The sequence below is a fragment of the Corapipo altera genome, unplaced genomic scaffold (genome assembly GCF_003945725.1).
Source record: "Corapipo altera isolate COAL_440 unplaced genomic scaffold, ASM394572v1 268, whole genome shotgun sequence".
NCBI lineage: Eukaryota > Metazoa > Chordata > Aves > Passeriformes > Pipridae > Corapipo > Corapipo altera.
Genome location: NW_020884901.1, coordinates 2038462 through 2066448, shown reverse-complemented (window position 1 = coordinate 2066448; position 27987 = coordinate 2038462). Strand labels below are relative to the sequence as shown.

The 27987-nt window shown below is 44.0% G+C and overlaps 1 protein-coding gene across 4 annotated transcripts; it reads left to right on the top strand.

The window, feature by feature from the left end:
* Positions 1-6: 6 nt before the first annotated feature.
* Positions 7-27919, top strand: CNTRL (centriolin). 4 transcript variants are annotated; one of them, XM_027649749.1, is made up of 45 exons: positions 7-238; positions 1275-1514; positions 1857-1990; positions 2539-2669; positions 3911-4052; positions 4540-4726; positions 4816-5009; positions 5808-5864; positions 6666-6785; positions 7644-7869; positions 8298-8407; positions 8913-9107; positions 11275-11428; positions 12017-12237; positions 12848-13024; positions 13336-13470; positions 13568-13713; positions 14254-14434; positions 14890-15069; positions 15341-15520; positions 16064-16180; positions 16563-16707; positions 17197-17336; positions 17841-18027; positions 18284-18600; positions 18746-18954; positions 19112-19304; positions 19659-19789; positions 19924-20064; positions 20184-20310; positions 20467-20631; positions 21339-21498; positions 21621-21736; positions 22192-22409; positions 22795-22952; positions 23199-23272; positions 23641-23829; positions 24033-24258; positions 24441-24646; positions 24912-25052; positions 25617-25874; positions 25973-26035; positions 26563-26763; positions 27045-27148; positions 27629-27919. In XM_027649749.1, the coding sequence occupies exons 2-44, from the start codon at positions 1307-1309 to the stop codon at positions 27138-27140; spliced, it is 7056 nt and encodes a 2351-aa protein (XP_027505550.1). In that variant the 5' UTR covers positions 7-238; positions 1275-1306; the 3' UTR covers positions 27141-27148; positions 27629-27919. The 4 variants fall into 4 exon arrangements, with proteins under 4 accessions (XP_027505550.1, XP_027505549.1, XP_027505552.1 ...); XM_027649748.1 differs by having other exon boundaries at positions 27045-27919; XM_027649751.1 differs by lacking the exon at positions 5808-5864 and having other exon boundaries at positions 8-238; positions 18290-18600; positions 27045-27919.
* Positions 27920-27987: the final 68 nt, after the last annotated feature.

The window sequence follows — 27987 nt, the reverse complement described above, 5'->3', positions numbered from 1 at the left end:
CTCTAACCCGCCTGGGCCGCCGGACAAAATGGCGGCGGGGCGGCCCCTCAGGCGGCGCCCTTAAAGGAGCCGCAGCACCCGCAGCTCGGCGGGTGAGGTTGGTGGCGATCGCTCGCTCGGGGCGAAGAGGCGGCGTGGAGGTCCGCTGAGAGCCAGTGCCGTCCTTCGGGAGCGCCCCAGGGGCCGCCCTGGCCGCCGCGGCGGCGAGCGGTGACACGGCGTTACCATGTCAACGCAGGTAATCAAAGCGGCGGCCTGAGGGGAGACGGGGCGCGGCGGGACCGGGATCGGCCTTGGTGGGTCACCGGGGAGGGGATGGGGGGCACTGGGACCACCCAGGGCCCTGCCGGGGAAGGAGGACCCCCAGGCCAGTCCCCCCTCCCTCCTGCTCTGCCGTGGGTGTCACTGCGAACCGCGATCTGTGCTCAGGAAACAGCGTTACAATGACAACCGCGCTCCCTAAAACAGGAAGAAACGCCCGCAGCATCTTTCTCCCTCTCCTGTCCCTTCCACTCGCACGTTCCTGGTCCTGTTTGAGTTGTGCCTCCGACCAATGGATGGAAAAGAGTGGCTTTTCCTTGCCCATCTTTACCTTGACCACCTTTCCCTTCCAATTTTGGAGGGAACAAAATCCATTTCAACGAAGAACATATTCTCAAGACACAACGTGATCACTCACAGACCTCCACGTTCCCGTAAAATCATACTTTTCTATCTAAAAGACTGTCTTAAAACGTGCTCTTTGTTCACTGGGTGTGGGTGTCAGTAAAACTCAGTCTCTGGGGGATGATCCCTACAAGAGATTCGTCCCACAGAACTTGCACATGGCTTTTTCTGCTCTGATCCCTGGGGAAATATCTTCTTCACTGGGGGAAGTGTCTGTTAACATTCTCTGGAATTTCCCAGGCAGTCACGGGATAATTTGTTTGCAGAAAGGGAAACTCTGGGAATGCCGGAGTTTTTCTCTGTTGCCTTTTTTTTTTTTGCTCTTTTTGCTGCAAAGTGGGTGATTTCTACCTCTGGTAAAAGCAGTTGGGATGCAATCCTGTGTTTCTGCCCTCTGCCAGCTCTGTTAGTCTGAGCTGAGGGTATCTGCAGACCTGAAAGGTGTGTCCATTCTTCCCAATGCCATGAGAACTGGAAGCTGGCACCCTCTGGAGAACTGGCTTAGATGTGGGTTTGGCACAACGTTCTCCCTGTAGCCCCTTTGTTGTTGGGCAAACCCTTAAGATTTATCCTTATACACACACTGATGTTCATTTCTGTTCTTCCAGATCTTGTCCTGTGGTATTTGGGATTTCTGGCAATGAGGAAAAGCTCTGTAAGAAAAGCGTTAAGTACAAAACCGACTTCTCCCACACCAAGTCCAATGTCACCTGTCAGCTCAGATACCAGATCCCCGTCTCCCCTTGGCCAGCAGACACCTCCAGCTGCTCCCAAAAGCATGGAGCAGGTGTACCAACACCTGGATATTCCAGCAGAAAACGTGGGACCTGCTTTTAAGTTTCATAAAGGTTTGTATAATGAACAACTGCTGGTATAAAAGTACATACCACAAGCGTAAAAAGCCAGTGTTCTGTGAGTTGTGTGGTTGAAGATGTATGGTCTGTTGGAAAGAAGCCTGAAACACTTGCTTTCATCTTTTTTTTTTTTTTGGAACTCAAATGAAGACATGAGAATAATGAGACTTTTAGTCCTCTCTGTAAATGCTCCTGATGTGCTGGTTCTTCTCGTTCCCTGGTGAGGGAAGAGATAATTTTCAATGTTTTGCCAATATTCAGTGTGAAATGAAAGACTAATATAAAAATCACCAGGTTCTTTTCACTGCTAAAGGTAGTTTCTCTGTTTAATTTCAGGTGAAAATGGTGTTACCTCAGGAGTTAAGTACATCACTGAGCCCCTTATAAAGAGTCTGTCAAAACAGCAAAATTTGGCATGTATAAGCTCACTGAATCTTTCTTCCCCAAAAGATGGGGACAAAAAGTTTAAGGTAAGGTTTTTGACAATAACTGGTAATTAAACCAAGTTTAAAGTTAATTTTGGTTTATTTTTTAGCAAAGGTTTATTTTAAATGGTTGTGAACACCATATTCTGTTAGCTTAGTTCTGCAAACAGTTTCTGTTAAAAAAAAAGGCAGAAAGAAAAACAATTGATTCATTAGGGTGATGTCTAAAACACCATTAATTTGTGTAATATTTTAGCTTTTGGACTGTGCTGTTTTGGGTTTGGTTTTTTGGGAGAGGTTTTTTTGGGGGTGTGTTTTTTAATGGCATATTCTCTTTTATGTAAATGAGACTGGTCCACTTAAAATCCAGTTTTTACGAGGGAAAAACTTAAAATCCAGTTTTACTCTTCCAGCACTATAGAAGTCTGTACCTAAAGTGAGGTTTTAGAACCCAACAGTGGAACTGTGATTAATTAAATGTTAGAACACTTGGTGTTTGTAGTGAACAGGTGGTTGTTAAAAACAGAAATCTGCTTTTCTCTTTTTTAAAAAAAACTCCTGCGATGCTGAGGGATTCATGTTGTGTTCTTCAGTACATAGAAAATCTGGAGAAGTGCTCTAAACTAGAGGTACTAAATCTTAGTAACAACCAAATAGAGAAGATGGAGAAGTTGGATAAACTGCTGAAGTTACGGGAGCTCAACTTGTCCTGCAACAGGATCAGGTAAGAGGAAACCTGGGCAGGTTTGGTGAGCCCAGGGACAGTAAAGCTGATGTTCTTTTACTGCTTGAGTTCTCTCCAAGGTGCATTTCCCATCAGTTGTATTCAAGACTAACAGGCTCTGGTGAGATCTTCTTGAAAAGCACAAACTCTTTGGTGTTGGAAGCATGAATAGTTCTGGGAAGTGCTGTCAGTGCTGTGGTTAAACTTGTTTTCCTTGGAAACCAAGCCAGAAGTGCAGGTTTCCAGATACCACAGTGCAGAGTGTGCAATGACCCAATTAAATGCCTTAAAAATTTAATTAAACTTTTACTGCTTATTATTACAGGTGATATAATAAGTTTTCTTTTAGGAGAGGAAGCTGACTGGGCTTGATCAGGCAGGCAGGAAACCCACTGAATTGCTTTTTAACTGTTTTGAGAGTCTGGTGCCTTGTTTGAGTGGGTCAAAAGTGTTGAAGGGTAATGGTTCACACAATAGCAAATGAGTTTTCATTGCTTTTAATGTTTCTACCAGTGAATTATGTTCTTTACTGTGATGAAACCCACTTTGCAGCAGAGAAGTTAAGAATAGGAAGTGGGCAAAACACAGGTTTCTACACATGGCATTCACACAACTTCCTCTCTCAACAGGAATTGAAAAGGGCAGAGGAGCTTTTAGCTGCTGCTCCATGTTTTCAGACCTTAGTTATGTACAGCTGGTATATATTCAATAAATAGTATATAAATGAGCACATTCTACTGTCCTTTGTAACAATAATCACATCTTTAGATAAATGCCTGAATAGACTAAAACCTAGCATGGTTTCCTCAATGGTTATTTACTGTTTTAATAAAACACTGAAAAATGTTGCTCTTCATGCTGTCCAGTTTACAGCTGATCCTTCTTTGTATGGGAAAAAACCCCCAAAACACTAAAACTTGTTTATTTGGGTTCATCTTTCTCCCATAAGGTTCTCAGGAGAAAAAGAACAAAGGAATTACCACACATTAAAATAATCTAGATATGTAAAAGTAAAGGTTTTGCAACAGGGACAGAAAGTCATGCTGTAATTTTTGATCTTACTCCAACTGACTTACAAGTACTAAAGTAATTTAACTTGAATTGTGAGTCCATGGCAGTAAATAACTTTTTTTACTGATCTCTTGGTGATTATGTGAGGCAGATTTTGCTGTAGCTCATCCATAATGCCTCAGCTTCCCTGTAAATTTGTGGTGGTTCTTGATTTGTCTTCTCATTTCCAGCAAAATCGAAGGTATAGAACATCTGCAGAACCTCCAAAAGCTGAACCTGGCAGGGAATGAGATTGAGCACATCCCTGTGTGGCTGGGGAAGAAGCTGAGATCCCTTCGTGTCCTCAACCTGAACCAGAACAAACTGTCCTCAGTAAGTGATGGGAGGCACAGACAGGCTGTGCTCAGGATCCTTCCCTGAGGGAGCTGCTGTGTCCACACTGAGTGACTTACTCTGAAGAATTGCTGAGTGTGTTTCCTTTTGGTCAGAAAAACTCCTTTTGTGCAGGGTTTTGAAGATACAAACCTGGAGGATGTTGTTTGAGGCAGTGGGAGTTCTTGGGAGGTTGTAAATATCCACAGGCCTTGGTGTGGCTTGAATTTCCAAGGTCAAACTTTATTAAATTTACCCTCTTTACATTTTTTGACAGAAGAAGGCATTTGATTTGAGGAAGTGACTTTAGTCATAGGACTGTGTGTTTGGGTAGGGTTTTAGAGATTACTCTTTAGCATAAACATTAAAATAGATCCTTTGATACAAACCTAACATAAGACATTCTACATAATCAGAAGTTCACTCCTGGGGGTTTAATTGTTCTTGGAAGGATGTCTGATCGTTGTTCCCTTTCTCTCTGATTTAGCTCCATGATATAGCTAAACTAAAGCCTCTCCAAGATCTGACCTCTCTATTCCTTGCTGATAATCCAGTTGGAAATCTGCCTCACTACTGCTTGTACACCATATTCCACTTGAGAGCACTGGAAAACTTGGATGGGCAGCCCGTGACAAATCCTGACAGGCAGGAAGCTCTGCAGAGGTTTAATTTAGGTAATAGTATGTTAAATCTAAAGGGAGTGACAGAAAATTGAAGTTTTAGGAGAAGACTTTTTGAATGTTTCTGTGATTCTGTTTTGCAGAAGAGATAGAAAAATTAGAGAGAGAGTTGGAAAACACAGTCAAGGAGATGGAGAACCTCAAACTGACCCAGTCCAAGGTGCTCGAGCAGCTTCACCATCAAGATGAGGTCAACAAATCGTTGAAAGAAAAGACTTTGCAACAGAAACAAAGCTTTGAAGACCTACAAAGGGACCTGGGCACCAAAAATGAGCTGGTAAGGTAATCACCTGCACTAGGGAAATACTTGGACACAGAGTTGTCAGTGTGAGGGTTGAAATGGCTGGAGATTTATGGTTAAAACTGAGACAAACCTTAGGGACTTCAACTCTCTAAAGAGTGGTTATTTCCCAGTGGTTCTTCAACATTCTTTCTGTAGAAAAAGTAAGTATATTGAACCAGCAGTCAGTATCACTCTTGTCATTTATGGCAACTTGTTTGTTTGTCTCTAGTAATTGTTTATTTTTGTTTAAAATCTGGTCAATTGATGAAAGGTTAAGTGTCCTCTGGCTGCTAAATTGCTGATGTACTGAAATATCCTGCCTTGGTCAGGCTCTAACCTGCTGCTGCAACGAGGGAAAAAGTGAATACTTTTCCAAAACCAAGATGTGCATATGAGTTGTATGTTGATTGTTATTTTGGGTAATGTCCACTGGTTTACTTCTATTTTATTCACATCATCCTGAAATCTTATATTTGAATATTTTTTATTGGTAGCTATAAAATGCAAGGAAAGTCCTGTTGACTTGAGAGTGATGAATTGTGAGTGACCTGGTGGGAACTTAATAGATGGCTTTTATCTTGTTAGACTTTGTCCTCTAAAACTTCATCCTCCAGCCTTTTGACAGTTAACACTTCCCCAGCTGTTTATTCTCTGAGCACACCCCCACTAACCAGCAATCTGTTTCTAAAATGCAGTTTTCAGTATAGTGAGATTTAGCAGCAAATACTTTGCAGTTTGAACCCACTGTTATCCTTGGGGTGACAAACTTTGCTTGCTTCTCTCCTCCTTCAGCTGGTGTGTTGGTTTGTCCCAGCCCCCTTTCTGCAGAGCCTTTATTCCTCACTGAAGGTAGCCCCCCTGTGCTCCTGCCTGCATGGTTATTTTATTTCTAGGATGTATTTGCACTTTCACTGACGTAGCAACATTAGTACAAAGTGTTCACTGTGAGTTTGGATACAATTTTCTTGATATTCTGTTTTCCTTTTCTCTGAAACACAGTTAATTTTTGCATGACGTTTTATCAGGTTTTAAAATCTTCCTTTAAGCCTTTCCTGTTCTTATCTTTTCCTCCATTAGTCCTGCTTTCCACTCTCTGTTGGAATTGTGCTGCATGTTCTCCCTCAGGTATTCAGTGTGAAAAGTTGATTTAAAATGAAATCACATGATGGACCTTTACTTAAAAATAGCATCAAAACCTACAAAGTTAAGCTAAAATGAAATGCATAGACTTGTACATTAGACAATTGAGATATTTTGTTTCTTTTACAGGCTGTGAGTGTTAATAGCTTCTATGCTCATTGGTAGCAATAAATACATTGATTATTTGGCCTGGATTTTGCTAGAGGATCCCAGCCAAATTATTTTTTTTATCCTTAGTTAGTAACAGATTTCTTTTTAAACCTTTGATGCCCAGAAACTTCAAAGGCCTTTCATGTGATCGTTTGTGTTCTATTAATTGTGGGGCTTCTGTCTCCTCTTAATCATCATTGTACCTCCTAACAAAGCTGCACTTTGTGATGTTCCCGCTCTGTGGTGTGAGATGTGAGCTGTGTTCCCCAGTTGTGGCTGTGCCCTGCTCTCTGTAGAACTGAGCTGGGTGTGCTGATGCCACTTGGATGAATCCAGCTGACTCTGTGCCTGCTTTCTCAGCTGAAGCAGAAGACAGTGGAGCTCACCCGAGCCTGCCAGAAGCAGTATGAGCTGGAGCAGGAACTGGCCTTTTACAAGATCGACGCCAAATTTGAGCCATTGAATTATTTTCCATCTGAGGTAATAATTTTAAAAGAACGGATTTTTTCATTGCCCTTCCTCTGGATTTTCAACTTGGAAAATAAAGTTTTCTAGAATTCTAATAGACAGTGCTTGATTAAAAGTTATTATCCACAAAATATAATATATTTTGAATATATAATATATATGTATATTTGTATATATAATATATACAAAATATATTCATTTTAAAGTCACAAGATATAAGCTTTCAGCCAAACAGTGAGTGACATTTAATGTGCTAAATATTAGTGTACACATCTATATGTATGTGTTTTAGCTGAGTCCTTGATCAAACATTTCATTCTTAGTAACCAAAGAAATGATAGGCCCTTCTTCTGGCTTAATTTTGGAGGCCTTTTTACTTGGAGAAATCCCACAAGCCTGAGTTGGATGGTATTAGAATGTCTGTGCTTTTTCTGTTGAATTTTTCTCCTGGTAGAGCCCACCCTCTCTGTCATACCTGCAAACAAATATGGAGATGCCTGAATGAAAGCAGCCTCACAAGAGATGTGAAGATCAGTAATTATTAACTATAATTAAGTTATGTCTGAGTAAAATTTAAGTGCAACAATGTAATGGACTAAGTATAATCTAAGTAAATCTAAAATACAAAGATAAAGTTCTTCCTGTTAATATCCACTTGCATTACACATTTGCAACAAACTGGCCACCCTCTAATTGGGTCAGTTTGTTTTTAATTCTGTTCTAAAATAACAATATTCAAGGCCAAGCAAGTCAAGTGTCATCTGTTTTCTTCTAATTATTCTCATTTCAATTTGGTTTAAATGTCTGAATTGTCTGAATTGTCTGCAGCCATATTTCTGGGATAAAGACAAATTGTTTCCTGCCTTTCAGGAGGTTGAGGTCGATGATGTGCCCGGGGAGAGCCCCTACATTGGCAAGGCCAGGTACAAGAGGAACATGTTTGTGAGGGAAGGATTCATCGCTGACAGGGCTCAGCAGCTGCACCTGGGCAAAGTGCAGAGACAGGGAGAGGACTTCTGGAGGAAAACCCAGCTGGAACTGCATCTCCAAACTCTGGATCAGCTGCTGGAGAGTAAAGAAAAAAAGATTAATTCAGGTAAAGTCTTATTTTTTTTTAATCAAATAAAATTAAAATATGTATATCATATAAAATGTGGTTTATTCCGCTGACATAAGAAGTGCTGTCATTTCTACACACTGTGCTTGCATTTTGGGTCGAAGCTCTTGCCATTTCTTATGGCTGTTATTTTACTGTAACTCCATAGGAAAGGATTGCATGTTATTGAAAACACTAAGCTAGGGGGGTTTCATGTTTGATGCATTAATTCAATTGTGTAAGAACTCACTAAAAGAACTTTAGACACACTTTTTGAGAAACCAGAATGTGTTGGCTGTTATTATCACTGTGTTAGGAAAACGCTGATTTTCTGGTGATAGAAACTGTGTATCAATGTCATACACAATATTATAAAGTATCTTGTGGGATTGTGGGGTTTATGTTGTTGTTTTTTTTTTTGTCTGCAGCACAAAGAAGATTGGAAGAACTGCAAAGTGCAATTGGAGATGCAGAGCAACGAGTTTGGAAGGTAACAGAGGAACTGCAACAACTGGAGGCTGCTCTGGATCAGAAAAAAGTAAGTTGTTCCACAAGTGGCAAAGGAAAGTGAAGAACAGTTGATCTAGAAAATGTAACTTTTTCTCCCCATTCTTTTAAAGAGGCCACTGTACATATATAAACCCATTTGTCATGCTTCAGAAAAATCTGAGAGGCTTTAGAGAGCTTATTTATAAACCACCTGTCAGAGTTTTGGTGCAATTAATGGCATCTAAACATGTGTTGCTGCTGCTGATTGACTTTCCCCAGAATGCTTTGGAGGAACCTGCTGTGTAGGTTTAGTGGTGCAGCTAATAAGCAACCTGGCTCCATAATTGGCAGCAAGAATTAATTTAAAGCCATTTATCAGCATTAAGCTAAAATTGTATTTTCCATTACTTCAACTGTCATCAATTATTGGTATTTTTAGTCTTTTAACTCGCCTTAAAATCGATGCCCAGGATCTTTATTTGACTGGTAAGTATGGTCTTGATCAGCTGTGTATTTCCAATTAAACCCACTCAACCCCCTAATGCTGCCTCCAGATATCCCAGGCCAACAGAGAAGCAATCGAGCAGCAGCTGAGTGAAAAGATACAAATCCTGCAGGAGCTACAGAAGGAAACCTTAGAACTGGAAAAACAAATAGAGAAACAGAAAAGAGAAATAGGGAAAAAACAGAAAGAGCTGGAAGACTTACAGAGTTCTCTTGGTTCTGTAAATCCTGAGGATCCGAGACATGTAAGTAAAACCAAAATCTGAAGTTTTTATGCCCTGAGAACTGGAGCAAAGGCTGCTTTAACAGACCAGCATTCAATTGTGCCCCTTTCATGAGTTATATATTCCTTTTCTATTTATCAAAGTCATTAACTGTTACCAGTTGAAAAACATACAACTCCTCACAGGTGAAAAAAACACCTCCAAACCAACCGACTTTGGCAAAACTCTTGAACAATTAATTTCCACAGCAGCTGCTGCCCAGCGTGTTAAGAACTGAATCTTTGTGCTCTGCACAAACACGACTGTGCAGAGCCTGGGGGACAACTCCTGTGGGAGAAGCCCTTCCTGCCTCCCTTTGTGGAACCTGGCCTTGAAGATGTTAAAGCTCTGTGTCTGGCAGTGCTTCTGCAGCCTTTTTTGGGGGGACTGATGGCCCTTCCCTGTCCCACACACTCCCCTCAGTGCTGACGGAATCAGGGTCTCCGAGGTCACCTCTTCCAGGGCTGGGGCAAAGCCGGCTGTGCCAAGCAGAGCTCGAGCTTCACAGTGTCATTGTTTTTACCCTCAGGCAGGCAGGGCTTTGGATTTCTGGGTTCTTCACTGCCTTCAGGAACAGCAGGTGCTTGTAGACATTTTAAACCGAACCGAAATGGAGTTAGTGTTTTTAAAAAGCTTATCTCCGATGAAAGCGTTTCGGGCCGGCTGGATGCTTCTGAGGAAACAATGGCAGAATTGTTACGCTTGGCTCCTGTTTTCGGCAGAGCCCACAAACACTCTTTTTAAAAAAGGGGGGGAAAAAGAGCATTTTAAAACTTTTTTTGCCCGGTTGCTGGGTAGTTGAAGGGCCGGGGAGGTTCCCGGGGCACGGCAGGAGCGAGCCCGGCCCTTCCCGCGGCCCCCCTCGCTTCGAATCACAACACAGGAAGCGCTGCCGGGGCCAACGGCCGGGAACGGGACCGGGGACGGAGCGGGGACGGAGCGGGGATGGAGCGGGGATGGAGCGGGCCAGGGCGGCAGCTCCGGCCCCGCTCCCGAGCAGCGGCCATGGCACAGCCCCTTAATCCCTTCCCGAGCCCAGGCACCGGCTCGGGATTCTAATGAAGCCCAGCCCGGGGTGGGGCGCTCGGCAAAGGGGCATCTCGGAGAGAGAGAGGACAAAGGCAAAGCTGTGAGTGTTTGCGGTTGTTGTTTTTAAACGTCATTTCTTGGTGACATTCAGCAGCTGCAGCGGCGACTCGGTTTGGGATTTACTTGTTGATATTTCACTTTTGAAAGCTGAGGGGTGGTTTGTGTTTAGCAAGGTGACAAGTCGAATTGCGCTGATATGGATGTTAAAAATTAACTTCCGGTTTAATCCGTTAAAAATGCAAGAAAATATGGATTTTTACTTTTGTTATGGAAACAACTTTTAAAGTTGGTTTTGGTTTCTATTTTCCTGAGAACTTGCATTTAAATTTTGTACTGCTGGCTCGATTTATTCTTTTTGAGAAGTGACAAAAAGGTGCTGTTTGTCGTGACAGTATAATTCTGTATTTGCCCAAGTTTCTGGCATTTGAGTAGTTTCTGAGCAATTTCACAGCAGTGAGAAACAACACTTTATTCTGTTGATAACCACGGTTTGTATACAGCTGAAACAATCAGCTAATTCATACTAAATGCATCAAGTCCTGACCAAAGTCTGTGTATCTCCGAGAAATGTTTTAGCAAAATAATAAATATTCTGCTTTAAGTAAAGCTTAACTGTAAAGTTGGCCAGACTTGCTGGTTGCTCAGAGTATTTTCCTTGGAGTGCTGACCTGACATGTTCTAAAGCATCATCTGCTCCGAAGGCAATGCAGGACGACAGGATTAAAGGTTCTGGAAGAAATCATGTTTGTTCTTGACTGAGAGAGGAAATGGTAGAACACAATGTAAAGGCAGGAAGAAAGACAGTAGTCATGAGGAATGATTTATAAATGCAGGCTTTATCCACCATGCCTGGGCAAGGGGGAGACTCCAAACAATGCTGCTGGTCACAGATTGCTGCTTATCTGGGGTTCTTTGTGGGGCAGGAGTGAGGGAAAATAAACCCCCAAACACCACAATGTGTGACTTTTATTGCTGATAGAGGGACACTGCAGAGCTGAGACAGAACACTGGTTGGAGTTTTTTAAATCTATGCTTTCCCTTTCCAACTGCTCATTACCAGGCTCACATGAAAGCTCAGAAAGCAGGTAAAGAACAGCAGCTGGATATGATGAACAAACATTGCCAACAGCTGGAGAGTCGCCTGGATGAAATGCTCTCCAGGATTGCAAAGGAAACTGAGGAAATCAAGGACTTGGAGCAGCAGCTCACTGATGGTAAATTTGAATTTTTTTCTTACAGTATTTATTTTTAGGAAAGCATGACAGTTGAGGATTCAGTTTTGTTTATCTTTGTGCAAATGAAATACGGAATGTGTAGGAAAATGTTGAAAAACTGTTCTTAACTGATGTCAAAGGGCACTGTGTGTGTTCACCTCACTTGTACAGGGTTGGGGAAGGTCATTTGTGAGGCTCTTCCCTTGTTTTCTTTTTCCTTAAGGTAAGGGATAGGGTTTGAAAACTGACTTGAAGTCAATGAATTAAATTTATGCATTTACTACACACCTAATCTTTGTAAAAGTGACTATCCCAGAAAAGAACATGGTTATAAAAATTGAAACAAAATTGATTTAAGTGTAAAGGTAACAAATGTCACCTTAGGTGGGAGTTAGAAATTCTTTTTAACTCCCAGTGGTCAGGGAAATCCTGAAAGCACAAGCATTTTCTGCTTGAGTTCTAGGTGCTTGTTGTTATTACTTACTCCAAAAGGCAAACATTTAAAGAAGATGAAGAAAGCAAGTTTTGTTTGTTTTGTAAAGAAATGTGACTTCTTAACAATCTCACGTTTGTTTTGCATTTCTGCAGGTCAGATAGCAACAAATGAAGCCCTGAAAAGGGACTTGGAAAGTATCATCATGGGATTGCAGGAATACCTGCAAAGTGTCAAGTGCCAGGCAAAACAGGCCAGTGAGGAATGTAAGAAGTTGCAGAAGGATAAAGAATCTTTGCTAGAAAGATTGGCAGATCTAGAGGAGGATAAAAACAACCTGGAAATGGTTGCCATGGATGCAGAAAACATGAGAAAAGTAAGGCTTAATACCTTTCTTCCCAAATTCAGATGTCTAAGAGTAACCTTGAAAAAACAAAAGGCTGATGAGCAGATTTGTACTAGGGAAGCACAGTTCCTTGGACTTGGTATGGTAACATCAATTAGATGTGCCCACACACCTTGAGAATAGAATCTGGCCTTTAAAACCAGTTGCCAGAGACTTACAGTAAATATGAACTTCATGGGAGATGCCTCAGAAATGCAGGTTTTACCTTTCAGGCATCACCACAAATGGACTTGCAGGTGACCCCGTGGGGAGTGGGACACTGGCCAGGGATGTGTTACCAGCTTGGATCTGTCCTGTCAGCCCTGATTTAGAGCTGTCCTGGCACCCTGAGGAGTTTGATGTGAGCCTGGATTCCAGGGACACATCACTCTGGCACTCTGGCACCTCGAGCTCCACCTTTCTAACCTGAGTGTCCATTTCTGACCAGTCAGAGCAGCATCACTGACCTGACCTTAAACATTAAACCCTTCAAGTTTTAATGTTTAGTGAGTTCCTGGGTTAAAGGGCAAGAGAGGCACTGTACTCCTAAGAAATCCTGGCTCTCTGTGTACATCCTTCTCAAATGACTCTGGAATTCCAGGAAATTGCAGTGCTGGAGAGGGCCCTCCAAGAGCAGCAAGAAATAAATGAGTCTCTCCGAGATGCCCAAGGGAAGGTCAGTGCCTATGAGGCTGAGCTGGAGGCCCAGCTGAGAGAGAGGGATGCTGAAGCCAAGCAGCAAAAAGAAGAATTTGAAAGACTGAAACAACTTAGCCAGGTAAGGACAGAGCTCTGGTGCTGCCAGAGGTGTTACCTGCCCAGGGATGAGGGAGGACCAAACTTCCCTCCCTACCACAGCTCCAATTGTTGGTTTAGTTGTGCCCTCAAATGGAAGGTGGCACCACTTTGCTGGGCTTTAGAACTTTGCTTGGGTCCAGATGGTTTGGTTGGGGTTGTTTTGTTGGACTTATTTTTAGGAGGTGTTGTTATACTGTTACTGTTTTAAGGAATGCATCTGTTGTTGTGTGTTTAGTGCCAGGTTGGGCTGGGGAGTGGGGGTGTTAATCTGAAGGTTTTCTGTGTTTGTAGATGGAACTGTCAGCCCTGCAAGCTGAACTTGAAAAAGAAAGGCAGGTGTTAGAGAATGCTCAGACCAAAGCACAGCTGGCAGAAGAGAAGGAACAACAAAATTACAAGCTCCTTTCTCAGTTCAAACAACTGCAGGTGAAGTATTTGTTGTATTAAAAATTTAAGCTTTTATCATTTGTGGATTTGTTTACTTATGTCTGTGTGGATTTTTTTGGTCTTTTTTTTTTTTTAGGGAGACAACAATCTCCTGAAAGAACAGCTTAAAGATCTTCAGGACCAGCTAAAGCATGCAGTTGGGAACTTAATTCACCCTGAGGAAGTCTTGGCTTGTATAAATGAACTCAGGCAAAAGCTTCAGTCAGGGGCTGGAGAGATTCAGTGAGTAAAACAGAAGTACAGATAGTGTGAGATGTGTACATGTGAAAGGGGCAGTGACTGTTCCTCTGTGCTGGGCACTGGGGAGGCCACACCTCGAATCCTGGGGGCAGTTTTGGACAAGAAAGACATTGAGGGGCTAGAGCATGTCCAGGGAAGGGGCTGGAGCAGCAGGAGAGGCTGAGGGAGCTGGGGGGGCTCAGCCTGGAGAAAAGGAGGCTCAGGAGGGACCTTCTCACTCTCCACAACTCCCTGACAGGAGTAGGGGAACCAGGGGGGTCAGGCTGTGCTCCCAGGGAACAAGGGACAGGGCAAGAGGAAACAGCCTCAAGCTGTGCCAGGGGAGGTTTAGATTGGATATTTGGGACATTTTCCTCACTGAAAGGGTTGTCAAGCCTTGGAAGAGGCTGCCCAGGGCAGAATGAATATATATTGTGTGTCTTAAACTTGCACTGTTGTCTCAAGCTTAATTATTTCAGTATTGGGTGTCACAATTTCAAATGGTTATTTTCTGCCTCGGAACCTGGGTTGTTTCTCTTTCAGGTGCCCAAATTCAGCTGATGTTGTAGGGAAGAGCCTTGCAAATCTGCAGAGGGAATTTAATGACATCCTTGCTGATGCTGAGAGGGAAAAAGAGAAAGCATGGGCTAGACAGAGACAATTGCAGGAAGAAATGGTATCCCAGCAGGAAAAGCTGGAAGAGTTACAGGAGAAATATAGACAGGCAAGTATCAAACAACTAAAGCAAGAGTATTTCAGCCTAGTCTAAAAAACTTGCAGCTGAAGGATCAAGTTTCATTACAGATGGAGCTTTGCTACACTTTGTCTTTTATGTGACAGTGGAGTCTGGTTTTATTTTTTATTAGCTTTCTGATTTTTGCCTGATTATTTGGCAAATTAGAGTTTAGACTCAATAATATGTCTCAGAGGCAACAAAGAATTGAAGTATCAGGAGAAAATTACAGCTATTAACCTTCTTGAAAGATCACTGTATATATCACTAACAAATAACTTGGGCACTCTTAAAGTGTTATAGTTACAGGGGCAAAGCAGTTATTTTTCCTTTCTCTTTTGGTACCAAGTGTGCTGGTGATTGCATTTCCCAAAAGTTTGTTTAATTAAATCAGAAAAGAGATAAAAGTATTTCTGGCTACTCATTCTAACTTATTTCACTTACAGGTTAAAGCTGAAAACAGGCAGAATAAGAACAAGGTCCATCAGTTAGAGAATGAAATCCAGCATTTACATGATAAAATAAAGAACATGGAAGAGATTCAGGGCCTTGCTGACCAGCAGCTCCAGGAGGCAGATGAAGAGAAGGAGGCTATTCTTGCTCAACTGGAGGATTTAGAGAAGAGGGTAAGAATGAGTGAGGGCAGGTCCATGCACTGTGTTTGCTCAGAAAAGAAGACTCAGAAATTTCTGCCTTATTTTGCTTTCTAAGATAAAACAGGCAGGAATAAAAAGGTTAAATATTACATCTTCCTTTTCCTTAAATTTTATGGTTTGTCCTTGCTTTAGTTTTTTTTCTGTTACTTCTGTGCATATAATACAAAATGGGATAGAGAGCCTTCCTTCCATGCTGCTTTTTACTTCAGACTTTTCAAACATACCATTTTCCTGCTTTCAGAAAAAACTAGAAGATGCCAGGGCACAGCTGCAGGTTGTGAGTCTGGATAAGGAGCTGAAGGAACTGCAGAGGGCCATTGTCACCTCAGATAAGTTGGCAGCCACAGAGCTCTCCCTCGCTAAAAACCAGCTCAAGGCTCTTCGGGGGACTGTGCTCAGGATTAATCAGGAGAGGGCTGAGGTAAATCAGCATTGCTAATTAATTGCTTGTTAGTGCCATCGCAGTGGGAACAGTCCTGGTGTCCTTTAAATCAGCTTCAGAGCTTCCTTCTGCACTGTCCTGCTGCACAGGAGCTCTTGCTTGGGCCAGAGTTTGAAATCGAGAGGATGAATTGAGTGATTTGGGTATGGGCAGGTGTTCCTGTGACGGAAGGGGAGAGAGAGGCAAATTAAACCTCTTGTTAGTGGAAAGTCAAGCAATAGATCATCCACTGTTCTGGGAGATAGGAAAGCAAAAGAAAGGACTATGGAAGTTTGTGCTTGCACAAACTGGAAACAGTTTTTAAAACTGGGCACCATTTTTGGCTCCGTGCTGACACCTCCTCTGTACAAATACTGCAAAGTTGAAGGAGAAACATTGTTTTCCATGAACTTTGCCAGTTTCTGGAATGCCAGAACAGGCAGATGCTGATGCTTCTTGTTGATCAGCTTTTCCTAATGACATCTCTGCAAGCTTTTGAAGTGTTCCTGCAAACTAAAGCTCCAATAAAAATCTCAATTTTAGGAGATTGAGGAAGCTGAGGAGTTCTGTGCTGAGGCAGCTCGTGCTGCCCGGGATCTGGCCAGGGCAGAAGCAGAAATAGAATTGCTACAACAACAACTCAAAGAGAAGGAAGAGCAAGTAGGTTGCACTGGTGTTTGTTCATGTTATATTGTATCATGTTAGATGGGAAAATACCTATCAGTGAGTTTCTGAGAAGGCCACATTTAGAGGTTCTTGCCCTGCCCTTTTCCCCTGAGTTTTCCCAAGTCATGATGCTCTTCCCTCCCCTGTCACCTGCCCAAGAACAAAATGAAACCCTCCCTGACTTTTAAGCAAAATCATTCCTTGTTCACTCAATCACCTCCCCATGAGCCTCTGTCTCATGAGGGAATGGGAAGAACAGTTTTGTTCCCTCAAAGTGTTCTGCTGAGTGAGAATTTTTATAGGGATGGATTGGGCATGGGCAAAAACTTTTAACACAGTCTGATTTAAGCTTGATTTAAACTTGCATCTCAAATAGTTCCAGCGTGAAATGGAGAAAGCTGGAGAGAAGGCTGTTGCATCAAGCCCTCAGAAGTTTGAAATGGATAAATTAAATGAAGTCATGGAGCAGCAAAAAGCAGAAATCGACCGTTTAAGATGGTTGTTGGATAATATTGGGACAGGTAATTCTCTTTTCTCTCCTCTTATTGCAGAGAGGCAGGGACAAAAAAGACAACTGTTCCAAATTTCTCATTGTTTGAGCTGAGAATCTGGAGAATGAGGTGTTCAGAACACCTCCTTGTACAGCTCTACACAGGATAGGTATTAATTTTCATTAATTTGTATTAACAGCACTTTTTATAGCTATTTGGAAAACAGGTTGTGCTATGAATTTAATTTATGCTGCTCTGGAACACTGTCAGAGATCTGTGTGAGGAAAATGGGCAGCAGTTACCTGGGTATGAACTTGTATTTCTACAGTCTTAAAATGCCAAACCCCCCAGGGCCAGTCCATGTCTGTCACCAAATCCAACATTTAGTTTGGTTCCCCCAGCAGTTAAACTTTTTATTATTTTTTCAGATTACCAGGATAATAATGAGGGGGAAAGCTGAATGCAGTGTTTATTTAGTTATTTGCTTTGCATGCCTCTAAAACTGTGATTAATTTACAGTTAACAAAGATGAAGTTGACAACTTACAGGGGGAACTTGCAGCCCTCAGAAATGTGCTCTCCCACCACAGTGATTGTATCCCCAGCACAGCAGATCCCTGGAAAAGAAGAGGATACTGGTATTACCTGCCACCATCACAGGTCAGGAATAAAAACCCTGTTATAGATTTTTTTTTTTTTCCCTTATGGAAAGCCATTTGGTGTGGGAAAGTGCATTATAAACTTACTGGATTTGGGAGGAACTGAAGAACAAACATTGGCTGCCATGTAAGAGAAATACTGAAACAAAACACACCCAAATGTTCCCTGATAAAGCTCAGTACTGTGTGTAACAGGAATCCAGTGTACACAACATTTAGAGACAGCTCTTCGAAGTGCAGTGCTGCAAATTCATTTAGGTAAAGGTTAAAAGGGGATGTTACAGACAGGCATTTACTGGAAAGGAGCATTTGTCTGTTTAAAAGAAATATTGTTAAAGTATATTTAATGGGCCTTTTTTAAAGCAACATCATGTTTGGAAATGAGCCAGCAGAGTGTGTGCGTAGCCTGCTCCTGAAAAATCATTAGAATGTCTACAACAAATGCTCTATTTTACATGATTTGTCATTTCTAGATTAACACACGCTGTATTTTTTTTTTCTTTAGGCTTCAACTCCTGCTTCCCAGAGCACAAAGGACTCTGGAGTGTGTTTGGGGTGCTCTGGCTCATCCCCATCCAGGAGAGGGGGTGTCCAGGACAGGCCACGTGGGAGGGAAGACTTGCCCAACCAAGGAGGGTGTTGGGTTTATTCCCCAGCCAGAAATAGGTTGTACAAAACAAATTCTGGTAGAGGTAAGTCAGTGCCACAGGCTCAGGATGTTCAGGAGCCCACTAAAGATGGACTTGCTTAGGGATCACAGTGAATGTTTTGATGTGCATGAGGGAATATAAATGCTTATTACTGTTGAACTCATTATCCAGTTTCAGCAACATTTGATACATTTTTGTACCATATAGAATTTAAAATATTTGAAGACTACTGAAAAAAGGAGTTAAACTACTAAAAACCTGAGGTTTGGGTTTTGTTTGTTTTTTTTTTTTTTTTTAGGTAAAGATAGAAGAGCGAAAGAAGATGGTGAAGGAAATGCAGGAACTCCTGTTCTGGAAGAGCCTCCCTTTGTGCCACCTCCTGGCACAGTTCTTTACACTGCCCTTCCAGATGGTGCCCCTGCCCCTCAGGGAACAGGGGTTTATGGTCCCCCTCCTGCAGCAGCCAGTGGAGGAGCAGTTGCTCCAGGATCCATCATCCATGGCCCTCCTCCCGTGGGAGCCCAGGTGGTTTATGGCCCTCTGCCTCCAAACTGCACCGTCCCCCTCGTTCCCCTGGGAGTGCTCCACTGCAACGTGCCTGAACACCACGATTTGGTAAGAACCAGGGGGGGATCTGGCTGACAAATGGATTAGAAAAAAAAATCCTTGTGCTGGGAAGGTTCTGGATCTGCTCCTGAGTCTCGGGAGGACGGAACCAGACCACGGATGTTGATTTTCTTGGTGCGTTCCCCGTGTGCAGGAGAGCGAAGTGTCGAGGCTGGAGGACACCGTGTGCTACCTGAAGTCTCAGAAATACAAAGAGAGGTGCTCAGAGGCAGCTGAGCAGAAATACAAGAGAGAGGTGGAGAAACTGCTTCAAAGTGTTGAAGAACTTGAGCACGAAAGGGCAGAGCTGGAGTGTGAGGTGGCAGAGCTGCGGCGAGCGGCTCAGAGGCAGAGCAGGCGCAGGTGAGAGACTGCTCTGGGAGTCAGCATGTGGAAATAACTGAACTCTTGCCCAGTAAAAGTCAGTTTTGACTCATTCACAGCTCTAGAACTCCAAGAGGCTCCAGGCCTCTGGCATTTTTGTATTTTAATTCCATGTTTTTCCTCCCTGACCTTTTAGGGACTTCATTGATGGGTACCCCGACAACCTGCTGGCAGAGCTGCAGTTGGAAAGGTCTCTGAGGCACCAGGAGGACGTTGCAGAGGAGATTGGGTGTGTGGAGAAGACTCTCCTGAAGCGCAGAGCTGAGCTCAGGGAGGCAGACAGGCTCCTCTCAGAGGCTCAGGTGGAACTGGAGAGCACCAGGGGAAAGGTGAGAAAGCCAGAACTGAGAGCAGAAGGATTTAAGTGTTGCACTGGTTACTTTAAGCAGAGGGTTTTTGGTTGTCTAAGCAGTTCATTTTCACGTGGATAACCTGAAGCCTCTTAAAATGCTTCTATATGAAAATAAGTCATGGGATAAGCTGTGATAAAAGAAAATGTTTTAGTCCCTGCCAAAGAGGAGGAAGATTTCCTGCTCTGGCCAAGATAAAAGGTTCTACTTCGTGGTACAGAGGGATAAGGCTCAGGTGGAATATTCAAGCCCTTTCCAACAGCTGACTGCAGGATATGAATGTGGAAATCACAAGATGGGGATGTATTTTCTCAGTTTTCAATTTTTCTCTAGACTAAAGAGACTCTTCAGAAGTACAGTCGTGCCAAACAGCATCTGTCCTGCACCGAGTCAGAGGCAAAGGAGCTGGAGCAGAGGGCTCAGGAAATGGCCACTAAACTTGTGAGAGCTGCTCAGCAACTCAGGTACACTGTTCTTGTGGGTCTGTGACCCAGGGGGATGAGGAGAAGGATTAGATGCTTTCCAGTATCAAAGTAGTGCTTTTGGAGAGGGAGAGCTGTTCAAATGTTAATATAAAAAGGTAAAAATCCTTTTTTAGGTTATTACAGGCAGATACAAAGGATTTGGAACAGTACAAGAGGGAGCAAGAAGGTATTTTGAAGGAAATCAACCAAATGGTGGCTGCAAGAGACTCTGAGTTCCAGTCATTGAACCAGAAGATAGAAATGCTCTCTGAAAGGTAAGGGGTTGGAATTTACTGTAAACTGTATTAGATTAAATAAAGAAGTCCTCCTCCAGTAAGTCACTGCCTTAAATATTCTCTCCTGTTTTGAATCATGTTTTTATCCTCCCTCCCAGTCTTCAGAAACTTCAAGGAGATATTAGACTGGCAGAGGGCAACGAGGACCATCACCTCCAGATCATCAGAGAAGCAGAAAGCCTTGTGCAAGGCAAGAAAACTGAACTGGAAACACTGAAAGATCAGGTAAAGCTCAGCTTACTGACCCTGGGCTACCAACTTTATTGGTTCTGATGGAACTGAAGGCTGAGAAGAGTCTTAAGTCACTTTTTCTTTTTTGTGTGTGAAGCCACAAAACCAGAATCTTTCAGCTGATTCTTCTGTTAACCTTGTGCTCTGTAGATTTCTGCTCAGCAGCAAGAGCTCCTGTTTCTGGAGCAGCAGGTGAACCAGAGAACAGAAGAGCTCCACGTCCTGCAGGACTGCATTTCCCTAAAGAAAGGGGACCTCAAGGAAGCCCTTCGGGATGGAGAGACAGAAGCACACGAGAAACTGCGCCAGATAAGGGTGAGTCTGTTCCACATCAGCTCCCAGTTCATTCGAGAAAAAGAACTGGAGTAGCAAAAACATTCCATGAAGCTTCCACAAAGTCAGTTTGGCTTTCTACCACCTCCCCAAACCCACTGAAAAATGGGGTTATGAAAAATAAACGAGCAAGTTTATGGGTTTGGTCCAGATGCACAACTAAGAACTCCCCAGCTCCAGTAATTCTGACAGAATTGGTCCCCTGAGAACTAAATGACATTAATGACTTCCTGTTGCTGAGATGAGCAGCTGCTGGAGCAAGTCAGTGTGATCAGTGTGTGTCAAACACAACACAGCTGCCTGTGCCCAGCCCCACTTACACTGAGAGGATTCTGTGCTTCCTTTCTGAAATAAAAACAAAGTATAAGGTTCATTATATTTTGTGGTTTGTTTTTTTTTTTCATGGGGGCTTCCTGTCTGACTTTGTTTTAATGGCTGTTATTCACTGCAATGACAGTGTTATGGTCAGACTTGTAGATCAAAACCTTTGCAGGATTACTGTAAATAATCAACAAGCAAGACTTTAACCTAAACATTCTGTATTTTTTGTTTGTTAAACAGTATGATGGAATCAAATGGAGGAGAATATTGATGACAGACTTAATTAAATGATGTTATAAATATTTAGACCTTCTATTTAAAAGATTGCAAATAATGGCATTCCTTGTGACACTGATACATTTCCACAGGAAATAAAAGTAATTTTAGAAGAGCTTAATGTTGAGAGGAAAGAACTGGATGCCCAGCTGAGTGAGAAAAGAGCACAGCTTTCATTCCTGAACAAGGATATTAGAAAGGAGGAAGAAAACCTTCAAGGAATCCTGGGGCAGATCACCAAGCACAAGATGGGTATGGCCCTGGATTTACTCACTGCTGTTTTGATTGGAAAGAAACACACAGAGCTCTTAATTGTGCATCACCACAGTCTCCTCATCCTAATCCAATAACCTTTATTTATTTCACCTTTCTAGAACTGAAACATGTTCTGGAAATGCTGGAGCTTGAAAAGAACAAACTTCAAGGTTTGAAACTGCAGCACGAGCAGAAGGTCAATGAGTTGGAGAAGACTCAGGTGGCAATTCTGGAGGTGAGTGTTGCCTCTGGAGCTGATACAGGGACTGGACAAGAGGTTCTGTGGTTCTGTGAAGCTCTGGGTAACAGAGTCCTGATGCTTTTAAATCAATCAGTTCCTAATCTGATTTCAGCTTATCACAGAAAAGCCTTAAGTCTGCTTAGACCCTTTAAAATAATGGGATTTTTTGGTGCATGGCAGGGAGAGGGGGCAGAAACACAGAAGGCTCTTCTGTGGCTGTTGGATGATGGGAACAGTTTCCTTAGCATGAGCTTCCAGAGTCTTTTTCTCTGGATTCTGTTTGTGTCCTCACTTGCACAGGGTGAGTCTCATTTCCACCACAACCTTCCTCACAAATCCCCTCCAACCCGGTCAGGTTTTCAAACTGCTGCAGGACATTAATACTTGTTCTCCTTCTGGATCATAGAAACATGTTCAAAATGCCTGTTGTTTTCGGGTTTTTTTTACAGGAGAAGCTAAAACTGGAGAAGGTTCAGAGGTTATTTCAGTGCCAGCAAGGGGAAGTGGAGAGGCAGGAACAGCTCCTCGAGAAAGACCGGCAGGAGAACCAACAGCTGGTTTCCCAAATGCAAACTCTGCAGAACAACCTCGAGGCCTTGGCTAAGGAGAAGGAAAAGCTCCAGGAAGACTCCTGGAGTCTGGAGAAGAGGTTGTCACAGACCAGAAGGTGGGGGGATATTTTCTTGCTGCAAAGCTCAGAAGGGCTGGGAAGTGCTTGGAATGCCCGTTTGTCGGAATTAAAAATACAGCTGTAACTTTGAGGTGCCCCATTATACAGAATGTGCAGCTCCTTCTGTCCTGGGGAGGTTTTATTTTAAGCCTGAATGCAATAACTTAGAAAAAATACTCAGCAGTGGAGCTGGTGAATTCAACAGCATTTGCTATATCCTGGCACTGCCACGAGAAACGTTGAAAAAGTTAAATATTGAATCTTGGAACAGGACATTTGTCTTGTTCTGACTGCTGGGTACCACCCCCTTGGGCTGAGGAGATTTCACTGACACTTTTTAAGGATTTTCAACCAACCAAGAATATCTATTCACATTTTACAGAGACTTAACTGCTGCTGAAGACAGCAGCAGAACTGCACTGTCCAATGTAGAAAAAATGGAACTGAAGGTTAAGAACCTGCAGCAGGAGGTGGAGCTACTGAACAAGCAGAAGAAATCACTGAATGGAGAGATTGTTGCTGTCCAGGAGGATCTTCAAGGTAAAGATCAGTTTTTGGGCTTAAGCTGTAATACATTTCAAGAGAAATTGTGTTTAAAGACACACTTTAACTCAGGTGTCTGATATTAAATATCCAACACGCTCAGATGTCTCCAGGCAGAAAGTGTCAAAAAGATGGAAATTTTAGAAACTGTTTCTATTCATTCTTTACTTAAGAGAGAATTTCTGTGTGCAGGGATTTCAAACTGCTGATTGAAAGACTCTTGTTGCCAAATATTTTTTCTAGGAAAAAAGGAAGAACTAGAAACAGTGAAAGGAGAACTGAGTGACTCCAGGGAGCAGCTCCAAGTAGTGGCACAGGTTGGTTTTAGTGAAACACAAATTTATTGTCACAGGGGGAGGAGGCTGAGGCACAGCAGGCACAGCCCATCCCCCTGTTTGTCTGGGCACTCCAGCTCAGCCTCAGAGCCTGGCAGAGCTCAGAAACTGAGTCTGGAGTGGGTTTGATTGTTTTTTAAGAAGACACTTTAAAACCAACCAACCAGCCAGCCCTGGTTTCTCCCCTGGTGGTTCCTGCTGTGCCAGTCCACTCAGGGGGTTTGCATGGAAGGAAATGCTCAGGGTGACCAGGGTTGGTGAGTTCTGTGCTCTCAGACACAACCCTTCTGGCCAGAGAGCTGCTCCTCTCACCAGCCCCTGCTCTCACCTGGGTTTGGTTTGTGTTGCAGGATTTGAAGAACAGCACAAGGCAGCAGGAGGAGCTGCTGAGGGAGCAGGCAGCCCTGAGAGGAGACATCCAGGAGTATTTGAGGAAGCGTAAGGATCACCAGGAGAGGCAGAGGAAGAGGGAGAACCAACTGGAGGAGCTCCAGAAAAAGATTGAAGAGAAGGAAACAGAACTGGCTCAACAGGAAGAGGTAACGAGCCCCCTGACTTGCCTCACTTCCCCTGAGCTGAAAAGGCAGCCAAAAAGCCAACCACAGCCTGGCTTGGGTTGGGAGGGACCTTAAAGCTCCTCCAGTTCTCTCCAATTTGTGCTGCTTTAGCTTCTGTAATGTTTCTTAGAGGTGCTTCTTGTTCTCCTTGGTGTTCAAGCTCTGAGTGGGGGGTTTTCTGGCAGGTTCTCCATCACCTCAAGCAAAGTTCAGAACGTGAAGGAAAAAAGCTGGAAGAATGTACAGCTAAAGTGAAAGAGGAGAGAATCCTCTTGGAAAAGGAACTTGTAGGTCAACACAAGAAACTGGAGCAGACAATAGCAAAAGTCAGGCTGGCAGAGGAAAACCTTGGGAAACTGGAAAAGGAGGAGTCCAGATGTGCAGCTCTGGAAGAAACTGTCAGAAAAAGCAGTAAGTCATTGCCCAAATTAATTGTTTCCACCTCTAGGTCCTCAGTCTAATGGAATCAACAAACATTTCTGTTCATCTCACTTGGTTTCTTGGTGTTTGAAAAGCGTCTGCTGTGTGTGAAATGTGCCTGGATGGTTCAGGCTCTGCTAATCAGGATTGGTTTTAAAACATGTTAATTACAGAACAGCAGCTCTCGGAAAGAGAATCACAGTTACAACAGAAAGACAGAGAAATACAGTGTCTTCAGGAGGAACTGGAAGTCTCCAAGTCTGAGCTAAAGCAGCTCCAGGATCAGATGGTGTCAGAGAGGAGAGAAGCAGAAAAACAAATCTTGAGTCTGAAAGAAAAACAGAACATGCAAAGGATGGAGCTTGAAAGAAAACTGCAGGTAAGTCCTGGCTGAGGGGAGAAGGTTTGGGGGGTTATTTTAAACAGCAAAATGATAGAACACCCATTTTTGTATAGGAGGAACAAAACCTCCTGGCCAGACACAACCAACCTCTGGTATTTCCAGGCTGTGCTGCAGAGAACCTGAGTTACTCCTCTTTAATCCTGTTTCAGCCTTTTAACTTGAAGAAATTATGTGGGTTCTCTCAGTTCATATTTGTGCACTGGATGCTCCCACTAAAAGGCATCTTCCTGCATTTTCCCAGGAGCAAAAGCATGAAAACACCAGTTTGCAGAGTGATGTGGCAACAGCTGAGCAAGTGGCCCTCAGGAACCACCAACGAGCCAAGGGCCTCGTGAAGGACCTTGGGCAGATCCAGCAGCACTACAGGGACCTCCAGAGCCAGGTGGGTTTGAGGGTTGATCACTTCCAGACAACTTCATTTGTGCTGGGTTTGAATCTCCTGTCTGCTCTGTCACAATTACAAATCCACCTCCTTGGCATAACCAGTCATGATTTATCCAAATCACTAAATGTTATCAACGTTCAGGGCTACTCAGGGAGCCTTTAACAACCTGTCAGTGCCAGCCTGGGCCAGCTTCTGCTCTTGAGACTCACTTTGAATTAAAAGGGATTCCACCTTGTCTGATGCCTTCTAGTCCTTTAATAAATCCTTTATAATTTGCTTCCAAGCCCTTTAAAAACGGGGTCCTGCAGAGAAGGATGTTGTTGGCAACTGGGAAGTATTCAGGAAGGCCCTGCAAGGTTTAAGTGAACAAGTTGTGTCCTGGTGTTTCCTGTTCCCATCCAAGGGGTTTCCCTGGCAGAGTTAATGCTGGAACTAGAGCTGCAGCTGGGCAGAGGTTTGGGGGGTTCTGACTGCAGTGGTCCTGGTGTAACCCTTTCAAAGTAGCCCCTCTGGACAGATGAGGTGTTTGTAACCCAGTGCTGAGACTGTTCTGTGCTGCAGGTCAAAACCCTGGAGGAGAGACAAAGGGAAATGGAGAGTGCAGCAACCTTGCTTAACCTGGAGGTCGAAGATGAAATTCGGACAGGGTTTAAATCTCCCAACTCCTCTTCTCTGTACCCACTGGAGGATCTGGAAACATCCTCTGAAGCAAAGGGAAGCCTGTTGTGTGAGTCTGGGGACTGGGAGCCCTTCACTGCTGCTGACAGACAGCTCCTGTCCCGGGGAGACAAGTGGAACATCTCCAGTATCTTCATAATGGTAAAAAGCTTTGGGAAAGCAGCTGCTGCTGGTGCTGCAGCCACGTGTGGGGTCCCTGTCCCTGTCCCTGCTGTGCTCATGTGCCTCTGTTTCCCCAGGACGAGCAGTGGCGGGGGGAGGCGCTCCGGGAGCAGCTCCAGCAGCACGAGGACCGGCTCAAGGTGCCACATCTGTGCCTGTCACACCCACACGGCCCCGGGGCCACTTCCACACCCCCCCCAAACACCCCAGGGGTGTGGGATCCACCCCCAGCTCGGCCAAATCCACTCTGGAGTGACCAGGGACAGGAGCTTTGGGTGGGGGAAAAGTAAAACAGTAAAAGCCTGGCAATGCAGGCTGAAGCAAGATGAGTAATTTTAATTAGCAGTTAACTGGATTTTAGAGTATTCCAAGAAGATTCCCTCACTTCTATCACACTGTGGTATATCAGCAACGTGACAGATGAGTTCAGGGCCACCCCTGAAGGTGTTGGGGGGGTTCAGTTAGAACATGGCAAAGGCCATCGAAACAGAGCCAGTTTAAAAACAATTCCCTAACCCACTGCCCCCTGCTTGTGGTGTGAGACTGAACATTCCAGCCCTTATGGCTTGACTTGACCTTTTCAAAAGGGTGGGAAGTGGCCCTGCCTCGTGTAACCAGGCCTGTCCAGGGGGCAGTGCCCTGGTGTGACCCCCCTGTCCATCCCCAGGCCCAGCTCTGGCAGTCCCTGGCCCAGCAGGCCGAGGTGCTGCTCCGGGGGAAGCAGCAGACGGCCGGGAGCCTGCACAGCCTGCAGAGACAGCTCGATGAGCTCCACGACCTGCTCAGCTCTGCCTCTGACTCGCTGCTCCTGGCCAGGAGCTCCAGCCTGGGATCTCTCAACAGCACTCTGAATTCAACAAGAACTCAGGTAATGTGCTGCTGTGGGCAGCAATTCTATTTTGGGGGGTTTTAATGTTTTTTTTCTCACTGGGCAGGGGCTTCTGAAGGGGGGTGATCACAGCCTGCACTTACTCTGGCAGTAGCTGATGCATTTGGAAAGGCTGAGCTTTCCTCATAGTGGTTTGGGCTTTTTTTTTCTTTTTTTTTAATCTTTTGTTCTCTAAAATCAAATTTTTTCTTGTTTTTACAAAGTCTGATGTCTCTGTTAATTGAAGGCATTAATTACTCAGACTTTACTGCTTTTCCCAGGCCTCTCTGCCAGGCCTTGCTGGGGTCCCCAGCAGGCCGGGAAGTGTCTCAGGATCTCCCACAACACATTCCTGCTCCCAAGGAATCTCTCGGTGAAGCCAGAGGTGAGACACAACCTCAGCCTGGTCCCAGCCTCCCTGAGAGCCTGGAATGCCAAGGGCCACAGGGGCAGGTGGGGGTTCCCAGCCCACTGTCCCTTCCCAGGGCCGTGGTGTCTGTCCTGGTTTAGGGCTGTGTTCTGCAGGAGGAGTCTCTGGGCAGGAGCTGCTGGGAGCTCTCCTGGGACACAGAGGGACCAAATTAAACATTAAGCTTTGCCATCCTTGGCCTTTCAGTAACACGTTTTTGGCTTAGGAACTGTCCAGCCCAGTGGCTGAACCTCTGGCAGGGCTGGTTCCACAGCAGCCCAGGACAGAACTGTTCTTTTGGACCAGCTGAAGTTAAAATTGGTACTTGAAAAGTGGCTTCAGATTGGAAGAGCTCAGAGCACACCCACAGCTCAGATGTGGGCCCTCAGCTGCCACCTCTGAAGACTTCTCCTACCTCACTGTGTGAGCCCTGTCTGACAAGGCCTTTGCCCACAGGAGCTGCTGCAGGGCCTGCACTGTGCTGTGAAGGTTTTGTACAACTGAAGAACAGGTTTATGTATATGTTGTTTGTTTTTTTTTAAAAATAACTATTTTAAATGAGTATTTAAATGTGCCCAAAACAACCTCCTATTTAAGTGCTCAGCTCTTGGCCAATTTTGACTTTACAGAAACCTTGTTACGAGGCTGGACTTGTCCCTTGACCTGTTGCCAAACACATGGAGGTTTTAAATACAATTATTTTTTTGAGTACTTCCTTAAAATAAACTTTTGTGATCGATGCTTTTACGTGGGGGTGGCTGTGGGTTCTTTTCCTTAAAGCTGCTCTCCAGGACACTGAGCCCTGGACAGCAGCA

What these genes read in the sequence shown, in the direction of transcription:
- CNTRL (XM_027649749.1), top strand. Translation starts at nt 1,307, where the DNA reads ATGAGGAAAAGCTCTGTAAGAAAAGCGTTAAGTACAAAACCGACTTCT. An exon ending in CAAAACAAATTCTGGTAGAG is followed by an intron (nt 18,028 to 18,283) that starts GTAAGTCAGTGC and finishes TTTTTTTTTTAG; the next exon opens with GTAAAGATAGAAGAGCGAAA. An exon ending in ATAGAAATGCTCTCTGAAAG is followed by an intron (nt 20,065 to 20,183) that starts GTAAGGGGTTGG and finishes CCTCCCTCCCAG; the next exon opens with TCTTCAGAAACTTCAAGGAG.